Here is a 15,704-nt window from a genome sequence, read left to right as displayed (position 1 = left end):
CGGGTACGTAGTAATTGTAGTAGATTTTCTTAGTCAATTAATGTTTTGGCACCAAACAATGTTATTTTGTTTAAATCTGTGAAGAAATTTGCTACGGAGTTAGCCTAGTGATATAGGTATCTTGCTACGCAAAATATATTCTTGGTGGATAGGTCCGGGCTTTCTCGATTAATTAGCATTGGTGTACGTTAAACGCGTGGAATCTACAATCGTGTTTGAATTAAGGTTCAGGAAAAATCGTTTAAGGAAATGAGCTTAGTATTCACACGCAATCTAACCAAATCAGTTGCACATGAACATTAGTATTCTGGATGTGCATCGTCCATGACACAGATATTAACAATATAGTTGCATTAGTCAATTTTTCAATTGAAGAAATCCAGTCAACATCAGACAAAGGCCTATCTTTTAATAGCTAGGGACCGCTTTGAATATACTGGTACGTACTGCTTTGAATTTGATTCTATTATATTCATAAAATTCAAAAATATCCACATGTTTAAGTGACGGAACTATGAATATTATTGATCATTAAACGCATGAACCACCCACAGTATTAATTAAAACATCATTGTTTTATACCATCATTGTAGTGTAATTGCTAATTACATGTAATAGAACATTATGCAAATTGAAGCTAAACATGGTGACTTCGTAACATGCCAGGATGCCTTTCTCAACAGTTACAAGGAATAAATTAAATTACAGTATTGTCTTCATGCCAGCATCTGTTAGCAAGAAATTCGTGCGATTGTTGTGTTTTCAAGCACCTTTTATCTGATCTCATTTGTGGAAGTTTTCTTTTTCTATTTGGTTAAAACCTGCTTTACTGCCTTCTGATGTAGCTTCCTTAACTGCGATAAAAACTTCAGGTTACAAAACAACTTCAAATATTTCATTTGTTAGATTCAATATCGCAAACATATCATGACTCTTAAAGATAACCCTCGATAAGGCAGCAATCTACTTATCTATGGCATCAACGATAAAGTTTTACAATCCGAAGGTACTGGTACTGTCGCATAACTACGTAGGTAGGTACCAGGTGTCATGGCAAGTTTGGTCGATGGGCATAATGTACAAGCAGTAAAGATCGCGTGACACTTCGGAACAAATCAAAGGCCGCGATGGCACGAGCAGGTCGAGAAACCACGGTGCTTCAGTCGTTGAATAAAAAAGCACTCTCGTTTTCTATTGAACGATCATAGCTTGAGGCAGATAGTATCGCCTACTGCAGGGTTATTTGTATATTTGTAGTACAACTCGTTCTTTAAGTACCAATTAAAGGCTGCGGAAAATGGTCTACCAATGTTTATTGGCAGTTCTGTTCCAATAGGGCTAGCCCCTATTGAATTCAATAAAGGTTTTTCAGTCCAATTCCTTAACTCACATACCTAATTAACAATTCATAAAATTGTAGAAATAGGATACCGTTCAAGGTTGCCTGGTTATAATAACTATAGTTAATCATAATCAGGCTAATTATACGCAAAATTATTTCTGCGACAAAACTACACCTGCAAATTATACAGACACTTCGAATTCCAGAAAATTACATTTCATTAAATATTAAACTGAATACTGCGATCTGAAGGGAAAACTTAGTATTTATGTGACAAACCAATGTCGCTGCGGTTCAGGAATGAGTAATTCCTTTGTCAATTTCAGGAAAAACATAATATTAAATCATATAATGTGCCCACTTGACGTCAATAACAATGACGATGTCCAATAAACAGAACTTTTATATCAATTTATTGGCAGTTCAGAGTACACGACAAATTATTTCTAGAAGAATTCGATGAGACAAATCATGCAAACCAATTCAGTTGCAAGGCTAAATCATAATATCTAATTATTCTCAACGATTTCTAAAAGATGTTCATAATTCAAAACTTTCCAAATAGAGTCAATGAAATGGTGAAAGAGAGATTCAAAATTGCTCACTTGATCTGATAAATTATCGCACCACTGATGCGCAGCGGTCTTCTTTCCACCGTTCAGCCCGTTGGCCAGGTGAGGGGTCAGAGGAGCCCCAGTGAACAGGTCCTCTGTGAGACTCGCGTCAGAGGTGATCCTCGCCCTGACTTCGGGCGGCGGGCCCTGTGGCCCAACGAAGTCGAACTGTCCGTCCCACATATCGTACTCCAGTTCCAGACTGTCCTCTACCTCGATTGGTTCACCCATCGTGCCTCTGGACCGATTGAACAGGCCCGATTTAAACATTTAAAATCCTGTCTTATCTTTGGATATATTCCAATATTGCACTGAACTCACTTAACTTCTAATAAACACTATTCCTAACAATTTAATTTGACTTCAATAGATTAGAATTTTGTTCCAAATAAAGCTAAAATTCTAATGGCACACTTGATTAGTGATTGTTCTTGCGACTCTCCTGTTCTAATACAATTATGAAACTTCACATTCACGTAACACCACTTACAGGCAGTTAATCACAGTATGTCACATTTTTCACATAGATGGCTTCACTTGAAACGTTTGATGACCCAGGTCAGTGTCAGCACACAGACCCTTTTAATTGTTGTCGTAAACAAGTATCAAAATATCAGGCAACAGGAGACTCCGCCGAAGTCGATTCAAAATTTTCGACGGTTGCACTGACATCCTTTTCGAAACGGCGAATTTTGAGTAAACACGGTTAGGAACTTTAGGACTTCTCTTAGAATGTTAATTGGCGTGTTATCGCTATCGAAGTCTAGCAATCGAAACTTTTAAAAAGTGGCGCGTAGTAGTACGTGATGTTGGCACAGTCTCGCGTTGGGCACTAACCGGCGCGCGGCGGCGGGCGGTCGGCCGGCGCGCCCCACCCATTGACACGACATGATTATCAGCCGGCCGAGCCACCGCGCCATACAAATAAACTTTATTCGCTCCCTGCACATATGCACAGCCGTCTGATAGATAGTTCCGAGGCAATAACCCCTTTCATAAGCTCCCCCAGTCTGGTTGCATCTCGTAATTTTACGGGCGAGGGGCCATCATGATTGCGTCCGACTTCGCCAGATGGAGAACGATTGAATACAACAAACGATCTTTCAAGCCTAGGTTTTATTGCTAAATTATTCACAAAGTCATTTCAACTCTCGTAGTAATTGTAACAGCATTGTAATTACAACTTTGCCAGGCATGCGCATTCGATAGAACATGTTTTTAATATGATAAGAACATTAAACGAACTTTTATATCAGAACCTGATAGTGACATAACTCTAGAGTAGAGAAATTGAAGAAAGTTAATACTGAACTGAAAGTGAGAAGCTTTATGTTAGAAAAAACGTGAAATCATTAAGTGGAGTCCATAGATGTTACCGGTTCTCTTGCAAGTCGCAATCATGGCACGGCGGCGGTGCATTTGTGTTTTACTTGATGCCTATTTGATTACTTGAACGGCCAAGCTATAAGAGCACTTGCAATGCAACATAATAAATATATGCACAAAGGTTCACAAACACGCAAATCTCCGACTGACATTCAATTAATGGCAGATACTTTATTCATGTTTAAAAACGATTGACCTAAAAATTACACGACAAAGAAAGAGCTCATAGTTATTTGAAGAGATACATAACAAAATGTCGATCTACTTTAAAGAATTGTAACAAAGATGAATTGAAGAAATAAGAAAATGAAGAGGCTTTTATAGAATACAGAATCGAAGCTGCGGCTATTGTTCCCACCGTGTGAAATTCGTGCTCGGAAGTCTGAATTGGATGCCATTGCCGTCTTCATTTAACGGATAACAGAAACTGTGAAGAAATTATTTAATCTACGCAGAATTGCCGAGCTAAATTTCAAATTCTGAAGTTTAATTTATGACTGATAGTTTGGTACGGGACTTTTATTATTAAACATAGAACTATGGATGAGTCACGCTAATTATGATGAGCTATTAAGGGATATGCGTTGAAGAAACTGCTGAACATATGGATCAATTAGATTGGTACAGGATACACGTGTTGGCTGTTGTTTTAACTTGTGTTGCTTTGAGTTCGTTTAGATTGTGTTCAATCGGAACTGGTTATGTACTTTTGAAAATAGAGCAACGAGCATTCTTGACTATAGGCTATCTATAATATCGTGACATGGTTCTTCGTCTCTTTAGTCCAACTTAGTATTCTCTCCTTGTCCTTTATCGGTTTTTATTAAAAAAGTGTGCTTACCAACAGTTGCATTATTTAATTTATCGGTTATTGTATCACATTATATTGCTAGAACATTAGACAAAATAATTTAACTTGACGAAACACGCACTTAGCCACGCCGCCATCATAAGCTTTCAAATACCTAACAAAGGGTTTAATATTCACATAACGAATGTAATAAAAAATTCAACATAACTCTTTATTCAACATAGTTAACAATTGTCGGAACAATGCGATCTCATACATTTTAATACAGTTCATACAAGCGTGGCAAATAGTGGAGTTGCGAACAAACGTCACTCATGAATGGACTTGGAATACAAAAAACTTAACAATTGGAGAACAGGGCTGACCAGAAATAGTATGGGGGAGTCTAAATTTCCATAAAGGTACCACGTAGGTTCATATTATAAATGATAAAGCTGAAATCAATGGACCTACTGAAGAAACGAAAGTGTTTGCAGATCATTAGAAATGTATTGAGATCAATAATATAATTCATGTCGAGACGTAGAATGATGACATTCTAATAGTACTCGATGATGTTACAAACGATAGTGAGATTCAATTTGTTAGATTTTCTGCTCGACTTGCAACATCATTCAGTATCTTGCGTAAGGTAAGGAATAAGATTTATTACGCAAATCTTAGAAGAAAACAGGACAATTGTGATGCACCAATGATGTCTTATAAAATGCCACGCATTCCATAAAGTACAGGGTTTTTTACAAAGCTGACTAACAACAGCTAAACAAAATATTTATCGAGTAATTCCCCTTTTCGATAAGTTATGATAACTGTTACGCTATCCGATTTCTGCGGCTTTAAGGAAAAGTAAAAAGTGAAACACTAATTAGAATGATTTCAGTGATTTTGAGAAATGTGAGGAAGACTGACTAACTTCAAATTCATTGTAATTTCTTCTGTTTATTATCATGTGGCGGGAGGTCTTGGTCATTGACGATATACCTAGAGGATGATATACGTTGAATCATCTTCCGGAAAAATTACAATTGATATAATGACGAAAAATTACTAAATTACAAGACTTGATTGATTGTTCCCCTTGCCATATATTCTTGCCATATATTCTCTGCCTTGTATTCATAGTTAAGGCAATGTCTTGGTTGCCAATGAACACGCAAATTTTCTTTGTCAACTGTTAATTACAGTTTTTATCGTATTAAGGCAATTTGTGCATGGGAAATTCACTATGTGAATAGATTAATTATAATCATTATCTAGAAATTTCTCTTCTATGTTTCCGTAAAGTTTCCCTAGATATTTAAGGACATATCTAATCTATACTAATATAATAAAGCTGAAGAGTTTGTTTGTTTGTTTGTTTGAACGCGCTAATCTCAGGAACTACTGGTCCGATTTGAAAATTTCTTTCAGTGTTAGATAGCCCATTTATCGAGGGAGGCTATAGGCTACTTTTTATCCCGGTATGGTAAGTAGTTCCCACGGGATGCGGGTGTAACCCCTGGAAGAAGCTAGTATTATATAAAGTCCATACTAGTTAGTTTTTCCGTCCAAAACTTTTCTAAACCAATGATTCATTGTTATTAAGGATTATCCAGAGCTCTTCTATAATAGAAAACAAAACATCAAGATGGGGTATAGCTTCGTTTATAGGGGTCCCTCATGCGATATTTAAATTTCGTTTCGGAATTCCCTGGTACTCATTTATTACGGGATTATCATGGAGGGGAAACTCGGAGGGTGGTCAGATAATGGGATTGTTTCGCTAGGACCGAATACGTGAACAATGGTCCGTGTCAGTAGGTATGTTCAAATGTGCTATTGAATTGTTATACCAATAATTATGTGACGTAGCACGCCATATGTCGTAGTGTTGGTGGTAAAGGTGATTGTTTCTCTGAGACACAATTATGCGGGTATCAAGCTCATAAACAATTGCAAATCTGAAATCTTATGATATAGATTATAAAACAAGCGGTTGTGATCAATGGTCATATAGCTCCTGCGTCACAAAAGAAAATAAATAGGACCATGACGGACTATGACGACATAAGGGCTCTTAGAATAGAACAAGCTTCGACCTTGCGTTATCTGCACGAAAAACTATTAATACTCAAGATAAGAATGTTAATGCTAATGACACTTTAATAGTAGGGAGTAGTTCTTGCCATGTTTCCGCAGTCGGTGCCGCTTGGACGACAGCAGACGACCTCGGGCCAGTTCAAGGTTTTACTCCACAACAAATAAAAAACAATGACCGCGGTGCTCGAATAAATACACGTTAATATGCCACTTTATATGTGGAACTAGAGAAAAATGCAATTGATAATTAAACTATTTAAAGCAACCTTAAGAATTAGTAGCAAATGAAGACATTAAAGAAAATATTCTTGGTTGAACTTCTTAATTAGAATGAAATGCAATAAGTGAAACATGAAACCCATTCCTCTAATTTACGACAAGGAAGCATTCTTCTAAATTACCATTACTAATAAAATACTCATGTAACTGGCCATAACTGTCGTGGTGTTGGTGGCACTCTATTTTAAGTTATCACATCATGAACACACGGGAGCGCTCTGATCACCGTGTGACGAGCTTCTAAATTCGGCGATTGGTCATTAAAACTATAACATACAATCATTCTATCTTCCAAATTATCTTTGAAATGTATTGTTTCATTGGAAGCAATAAAGACTGATAAATTAACAAGCACCATCAGTGGGAGCAAAGTGCATTCTTCATCAATTAGTTTTTACAAGCGAAGTATTTTATTGTTTGTTTAGGTAATGGTATCGTGTCTTTCAGCTAATACTGAGAGCTGATTCCGTTTTTGTATGCTTCCGACCAGACTAGGTACTGAACATACAAAAACATGCAGATAAATTGTTAAGTGCATACAACAAATGCGCAGCTCTAACAAAAAACCTCCTTCAAAATGCACTGTAGTGCAATTTCCGCACAAAAACGACTAACATTGTTTTGGTAGAATAGAAGCCGAGTGAAATAAATTGTTTTGCTACTTAGTAGCGATTGTCTGAGACAAGGCTCTTGTGTTAAACACAGCAGGTTCCCGGATTCACTACACAAGTGTCATCTCACGGTATAATTACTGCAGTAATAATGATCGTTACTGGATATCTCGACAAGATCTGTACCACATAATATACACGTTCACACCGTAAGCTGATCTTTGCGCCCTAAAAACCAAATCAATTGCTTTCCAGACGAGTGTCCCAGATCTGTGACGTTGCCCCCTGCCCTGAGTTTTATTTAGACATTCTGCGAATTTCTTAGATAGAAATATATATTTTAACCTGTTTTAACTTTTAACAGTCTTGTACAATACGCAGGTCTTGTTCACACGACTAGATGAATGTTAATTGAAGCTATGATTATATTTAAGTATCGTGTTCCAAACGAGGTGTTCTTTGAGGTTGAACATAAATTTCAATTAGGATCTCCTTAGTCCGATCCTCACGTGCCTGTATTATTTATGAACGTCAAGTGTTTTAGCGCTAAATACGTATAATAGCTACAATTTTAACGTTTCGAGAAATTATACTGAAGCGATGGAAAACAGAGGAAGTGACTGAAGGATACTCGATAAGACAAACGAGTTACGTGAAAATGGAAACCGGATTATATAATGTTTTAACGTGAAAATGAGTGCAAGGAGGTAAGTAGGCGATGGAGTTCGATAAGGCGCGAAATTAATTAGGTTCCCGGGTGTCATGCAGCAACTTGTGATTACGATGTATCTGGATATGTGTAAGAATCTCGTCATCTGCACACAATCAGTTAGTATTTCACACGCGTTCGTTCGCACCACTTTCCGTTTCACACTACTATGTTTTTGTTAGCCGTAATACTACAGTTATAGGATAATAAGACGTTTTACTGTCATATTGGCTTGTTTCTGTAGCCCGATGATCGTGATAACTCTGATAGATGGCTGAGATAACATCGACATGCTTTGGGAATTCGCTGCACTTATGCAATGAGCTGTTAAGGCATTCATATTTTTAATGATGAAGTACCTATTCATTAATGATGTTATGAGCATCGTTCATTTGTGATGAGAATGTCTTTACAAGGTGGATAATAACTTTTATAGTTGAACACTTAATAAAGTCTGTTTAATAGCTTGGTTTATGTTTCCTATACAGCTTTATCGTAGAAGTTATTTTACTTTCCCTAATGAAACTTACACGTTAGAACTGCATATCAATTTAGTATTTCATACGGAGAATTTTCCCAATAGGTACTTTATTAAGACTATAAAGCCTCCAATCTAAGAAGAACAATAAAAAACATAAATTAAGCCTATGTCAACACGATTAATAATCACGCGAGATATTTCGCTGTTCCCGATATCCTTGGCACGGTTCGGGACCACCCACGTTACCTCCCACTGCACGCGTACAACGCAACTATTGTTTAGTACTCAAATACTAACTAGATTTAGTTCTAAGCTAACTTGTGAAGCAGGTTTTGTGAAATCTTGAAATAGATTTTGATCTACGAGAAGTATTATAAATTATATTTAAAAACTTTGCTATATTTTAAACTTAAATCAATATTTGTTCTAGGCTTCACATGATTGTCGTACGTAATTATGCTGTATGAGAGAGTATCGAATCTGAAAGTGCTTTCCATGGTTCATCCGTGAGCCTCATTTCACTCAAATCTATAAGTCAATGAGGTCAATCTTCTCAAGAACTTTTCACAAATCTTGCATCTATTTTGGCAAAATTTTCGCGATATGTGAAGTGAGAAGTATACAAACTCCATGATATTACATTAGTTAGCGTAACAGTACATTGTTGGTAGATGTTGATTCGAACCGGACACTCGTACTGCATGTTTATCACGCTTTTGTCACACTCATTATCTTTGCTTACAAGTTGGTAGTAAACGATAGCAGTGTGCTCTGATACTGATATGTTTTGACTCGCAGTAATTTGACCCCAAAGTTCTTGGCTTGGTATTAAGCTACACATGGAGATTATTAAATGATAACTTTGGAAATCCTGTATATTATAATTGTGTATCCTTCGGATATGTATGTTTGCTTGAAACATAGGCCACATATTGAGGGCTTCAATATTATAGGGCGGTTATAGGCTAATTTTTCATCTGAGAGCGCGAATTAGTTCCCAAGTAAAAAAATTCAAAAACTTTGGTTTTTAAACAAATCGTACCCAATAGAGACAGGAGTCTGCGTATCTTGCTTGAAAACAATCTATTAAAGCTGCATTCTCACGGTTTCACTAGCAACCTGTCGGAACTATTTATCGAGCATCCGGATAAAAAATATATGCAATGATTCTATAATTTCATCAATATCACTCTGTAGTTTAAATAATCAGACTTTAATATTTCTATTTTAGTAAGTAGGAAGTAGAAGTTAAAAAATACTGATAGTCTTAGATTTATCAGTAGTTTTTCCCCAAAATAGCTACTGTTATCATTGGGCTGCGCGTGAGTTTGACGTGCGTGATCAATGCGATCGAGCTCGATCATTGCAAACCGTGCAAACAAAAGATTAACGGAACGCTCCGAAACTAATCTTAAGAATCACTTGTATTTTGTTACGGATATTAATATTGTATAGTTTTGATTATTACTGTTATATTTAATGTAGCATAACTTTCAATCATTTATGTGGAAGTATGTCATTGAAATCTTTTTCAAGTTCCTCATTCTGATTGAACTTAACTTAGGTGATTGTTAAGCCTATTGTTTTAAATTCCTAAATTGAGTGCAGGTACATAAGTATGACATCATCCTCCTAGCCTTTTTCCCAAACTATGTTGGGGTCAGCTTCCAGTCTAACCGGATTCAGCTGAGTACCTGTGCTTTACAAGAAGCGATTGCCTATCTGACCTCCTCAACCCAGTTACCCGGGCAACCCGATACCCCTTGGTTAGACTACTTGGTTGGTTGGTTAGGTACATAAGTATGACATAATAGCAATAAACTTACCGAAGTCCTAATAAGCTTAAAGAGTTTGGAATTTTGGTCTGATGATATAGAAGTTTATAATCACTAGAACTGACAAAATTAAGTTTCACAGAAAACGCTGTAGGTAGGTGCCTATTTATCTACGACAGCGTCTATAAATCAAAACATGTTAAACAGCTTTGATAATATTCCCCCGCTAGTACAAGTCTAGTAGATATTATGCAAAATTCAATGGCACGCAGTTTCTCCAAGACGTATTGTCTGCTGCATAACGAGACATGGCATGAAAACAGTTATACAAAACCTGAAACGGACCTTAGAACAATAAAGTTAGGGTTGAAAATCCTTTAGCAGGCAAGTGAGTTAGTCCAGACTCGCAATTGAATGGTACATTCGCGTACATCACTGGGGCCCGTTTTGCAAAGTCTCTTGTGTCCATAATATGAATCCATGTTGAAGATCAACATGGACAAAGTAAGCACAGTTTCATGGAAGTACAATAGGATATGTAACTGCATACGCTTTGTGTAGTTACCTAATACAAATGCAACGTTCTCCTAAAGTAATGTTTTAAACAGTAGACGGTTATTTGCTTGCGAAGTCGGATTAACGAACACTTTTCAACTAAAATGAAGCTGTGTGGCTAATCTATATGTGACAACTAGTTTGTTCTGCTATGCTTTACAAGTATAACATAGGTAGGTACAGGCTGTAAAAAATGTACTTACCTTATTTCTTAGTAATACACACAATTTGGGTGGAAACCTTTTTGGTGATCGCTAATTAAGTGACTTATAAAATGATACAACGAAGAGGATTGAATCATCATTTCCTGACTAGGATTTGTTTACATTGATGACTCTATGTTTGGTCGCAAAAGCTCATACGGCTCCTATTTAATATTTACACGAGGATTCTAATTTTAAATTAATCATATATCGCTGTGGCTGGGCACGCATCTGACCGGAAGTGGCGTATGCGCAGCTGAGGGACCATTTCCGTCGTCCATTACTGTCGCACTAGGTAAGACTATTAAATGAAGCGGCACGAGCATTGTTTAAACCCCTTCCTTTGGTAATATACAATGATAGTTTTAATAAGGTCATTGAACAGAGATCGTGGACGGTAACACTGATTTAAAAGTCAAAGAGAAATTCAATAATAAAGTTCCTCAATGGATTGCAAACGTAAGTTCAAAATAAACTTTTCTTCTTCTCTGTATTCTGTGTGTGTACATAAACTGTTAAATAAATAAATAAATAAACTGGCATTGGAAACTGAAGGAACTATGAATGAATGACATTCAAGATCAGCCTTGATTTTCAGAATAACAGAATACTAAGAAGTGAAAAAATATAAACACAAGATGATGAGAAAGCGTGTGTCAGCGCTAAATATTGCAAGTGAACAAAATTTAAATTTGGTATTGGCTGTATGCCAGCACGACCTTGCACTGATGGGAATAGATCATGATGACTAAAAAGCAAATTGTGCGAAATTTATTTTTGCACTGATAAATTCAGTGCTCATTCAAAATTCTGTTGAGATCCCTAATTTCATAATTCACTAGTTACTCATGTGTGACTACTAAGGAAATGATAATTTAATCAAAGAAGAACAAATTAACCCTGTTTTGGTCTCAAATCATCGAAATAATAACGATGTTATATGTAGACGATTTTACTATGCTTGTCATAATAATATGAATCACATTCGATAACTCAATATAGCATATTGTCATGTATTGACGTATATTCACATAACCAATTGTGTTTACGTCGGTAATAACCGCAATAATGGGTTATTTTGAAAAAATAAAAGGAGTATTTACCCGACTGCCAAAGAAGGAGGGTAATGTTTTTCGAGTGTATGTAAGTATGTAAGTATGTATGTATGGCTGTTCCTTTGTGACCTCCTGTAGCCTAAACGGCTTGATGGATTTTGATGTATGAGGTATCGTTAGATTTGTCTTGATTACGGGAGTGTCATAGGATACATTTTATCCTAAAAGTCCCACGGGATATTTTTTCTAAATTTCCCTTTAAAAAAATATGTATGCGGTATCATTAGATTCATTTCAATCACGGGAGTAATTAATATAGGATACGTTTTTTCTCAAAATTCCCACGGGAACATGTTAATTCTGCGTCAACGCAAAGCAACTCATGCGTTAGCAAGCAAAAAGCGATTCTTTTGGCGATACAATCACGTCGTCTTGATCAAATGCATGAACGTCGTCTTGATCGTCTTGAACGTCGCATTGGCGGTAAATTTATGTTGCGGAGTAACATCACTCGTAATCTAAAGCCAAATGTCGTCGAAATAATTTAAAATGGTACTTACATATACATAGTCTTCTACATCTACAACATTTTCGTTAAATAAAACAGCTAAAAGTTATAAATAAAAGAATTATTATTAAAAACAAAATACCCGACTGCACACTAAAAAGAGTAAAACAAGCCCCACAATAATATTGATCAATACAACTTTACTGAATATAATTTATAAATATTGATGGAAAGCATCGCAGGCGGGGACCACCTTGACCGCCACCAACGAAAATTCTGCTAAATGGTGCACAACCGAAATGACTATAAATAAGCCTCTGTTGGTCCCCGCCTGCGATGCTTTCCATCAATATTTATAAATTATATTCAGTAAAGTTGTATTGATCAATATTATTGTGGGGCTTGTTTTACTCTTTTTTTAGTGTGCAGTCGGGTATTTTGTTTTTTTAATAATAATTTCCTTAACTAGCTAAGCATTGTTATAGTAGGTATTCCTATTAAACATTTAATTAAGCTTACGTTATCATTATCAAGTATTTATTCAAAATAACATGTTGGTTTAAATTATACCGCTGTTAATGTAATCAATTAGAAGGAAATTTATATTTTAGTTAAGTAATAATCGCTATACGTAGGTAAGTATGAATTTTATGATTGGCCAACAGTTCATAAGGTTGACTGATTGTTTTCCGGACTTACGCCTTCTTCTTGCAACATAGATGAAAGTTGTATGACATTTAATCCATTAAGTACCTTGATTGACAGTTTATGAGCTTACGCCTTCTTACATCACTAATCAATAATAGAATAGAATAGAACATACAAGATGAAAGTTGTACGAAATTGTCATTACCTAATTTACAAGAATTGTATTGTTTCCTCAAATGATTACGATGTTTTGGTTAGAGGAAGTTGATGTAATCCAACAGTGACAATATCCGATGACATAGCTGATAAAGTTCCCATTACACGGTATAGTTTTCCGAGAAAATTGTCTCAGTAATGCTTCGCATGAATGAGTGTAAATGATTCATTTGTTTGTACTTTACAATATACCTCTAGTAAACTACGATGTACATTAGCAGGTACCTAAGCTATGTACATTGCTATAGGCAGGCAGCTAGGTATTTAATGATCGAGTAAACAAGTTGACTTGTCCATTGACGAATTCTTACTGGAGAATGTTGGAGTATTTTTGTCCATCTCAGAAATTCTCCTCAAGTGTGCTGAGGTACTCTGGAGTCATCTCATGAACGGTATTTAACCTATCTATAATTTCATTTGTCAGTATTATCCATGTGGCTACACCTATTGTAAGAACGCAGTAGGTTTAATTTGAGACATTGTCTACATCTAATTAACCTAGTTTACGAAGACTCAATGAAGCGTGCATCATCATCATCATAGTCATCAGACTCGTAATTATGAGTCATCGAGTCATTATGTTTTGATTACTTTATACCTATAGGTCTTTCTAAGTACTCCCAATCAGAAGCTACTAGTAAAAACAATTGTTGATCAAGACAAATTTGATTCGTGAAGAACAAACATAAATGCATCCAAATAGGAACAGGTATGATGAAGAACCCATAAAGCGGTTCCTATTTGTCTGCAGTTAGGTAAGCTTAGTCTCTTAACCGGACAGAATAAAGCCATATGCCAAATCCAGAGAAAAGTGGAGTCTATGCAATCTTATCTTCAGCGAAAAGATTCAGAAACTATGTTTTGCTTTCCACAGGAGTGCTTGAACAGTCAACTAAATTCGTAGCAGGTAAATATGGTTTCCTAAAGGGATATAAGAGAAATATCACTGACCTTATAGTTGAGACCTTGGACATCTTCCTCCAGAGACACATCTGAGTACATGTCGTCAGCTGGTTCCCCGCCAGAGCCGCAGCCCGACGAGTTGAATGACGACGACCGGTATAATTGGCTGAAACAATGTCAACTCTCATTATAGCAACGTTTTATTAGGCGGCCATCCGTTACTCAAATTCAAGTCATTGTTTTTAATAGTCCCTCATGTTTGTTAACAAAGTGGCTACTAGTAGAGACATCTGTTGGGATCTAGAAGAACGTTACAGCGCCATCTATTTTTGTAAGTCAGAACTACGACGACTTGTAAGATTGCACGTGATGTCTGTGTGGTATTCTAGATGGCGCTGCGTTTTACGCGTGAATGAACTAGATGGCGTTAGCAGTATTTGCAAATACATTTTTTTGTAGTTGCTTTTAGAATAAAAGTATTTGAAGTAGGTACATGTAATTAATTTAAATAGTTAACTTACCTAGCTAAGACATTGGAGCCAATTTGTCGCTTCCCAGAGCTGAAACAAATAATCAAAGCATTAGTTTTATGAATGTGTAACAAACAAGTTTAATTTAATAATCAAATAGATTTTGCCGAGTTATAAGGATCCAATCCACATGCAATCGGCCACAGTAGTTAACATATTATATGTAACAAAGATTTTGAATTCCTTTCTCTAAAATTGTACCGTATGGCCGAAAAGTTTTCCGCAGTTTTCATTAGTGTGCCTAAAATATTACTACTATACTTTATTTGAAGAATGTGTATAATATGTTTTTAACGTATCAATAAAATTAAACCTAGTAACATAATTACATTACATACCTATTAATACAATGTTTTACGACGGCCGGATGTCCCATGATTCAATTAACGGTGTGCCTACCAAGTAAATCGTCTGTACCCCAAATGTTCCTATCTGTATAACCAGTCACGTTCAACTCAAGAACCTTGTTATAAACTACTGTTTTCCCGTGGTTTCACCCGGGTGCCGTGGGAACTACTGCTTATACCGAGATAAAATATCGCTTATTTTGGTCGGTCAGTTCAGTTCTTCGGGGCCGTTGGAGTAGAAACAAACAAAATGTTTCCTCTTTATTATATTAAGTATAGATGATCACGGGTAAAAGTTATGTGCGTTCATACCGTCACGAGAGCTGCATAGTAAGTGACTATAAACTCGTAAACTAATTAATTGATAGTTAATTAAAATGATTGAACGCATGTCCGGTAAATCAACACGAGTTTTAACGAGAAAAAGTGCTAACAGCGAGAGAGAAAAATGTGGTTAGATTGAGTTATTACATTTTATGTGGCGTGTAACAGTCAGTAGATTCGGCCACAGATTTAAGACCCGTAAGTAGGAAGGGGGCCAACAATTCCAAATTAGGTCCACTTCTAGACCCTATTTGACCTAGTTAATGTTCGGGAGTTTTAAATCCTTGGCGGTGAAGGTTGAGTCACTAAAGCATTATATTTAATTCTA

At 36.3% G+C, this 15,704-nt stretch overlaps 1 protein-coding gene across 6 annotated transcripts in view; it reads right to left on the bottom strand.

The window, feature by feature from the left end:
• LOC110378362 (rab11 family-interacting protein 4A) overlaps window positions 1-15,704 on the bottom strand; it is a 74,760-nt gene that overhangs the window by 11,972 nt on the left and 47,084 nt on the right. For all 6 annotated transcript variants that reach the window (XM_021337584.3, XM_021337580.3, XM_049850705.2 and 3 more), the window contains 2 exons: window positions 14,697-14,735; window positions 14,224-14,341 (listed from right to left, as the gene is read on the bottom strand). In XM_021337584.3, coding sequence (XP_021193259.3) covers window positions 14,224-14,341; window positions 14,697-14,735 — 157 coding nt within the window. The remainder of the gene's footprint in view (window positions 1-14,223; window positions 14,342-14,696; window positions 14,736-15,704) is intronic.

Source organism: Helicoverpa armigera, chromosome 11 (genome assembly GCF_030705265.1).
Source record: "Helicoverpa armigera isolate CAAS_96S chromosome 11, ASM3070526v1, whole genome shotgun sequence".
NCBI classification, from domain to species: domain Eukaryota; kingdom Metazoa; phylum Arthropoda; class Insecta; order Lepidoptera; family Noctuidae; genus Helicoverpa; species Helicoverpa armigera.
The sequence above is the reverse complement of the archived record's forward strand: the minus strand, read 5'-3'. Positions and strand labels throughout refer to the sequence as shown.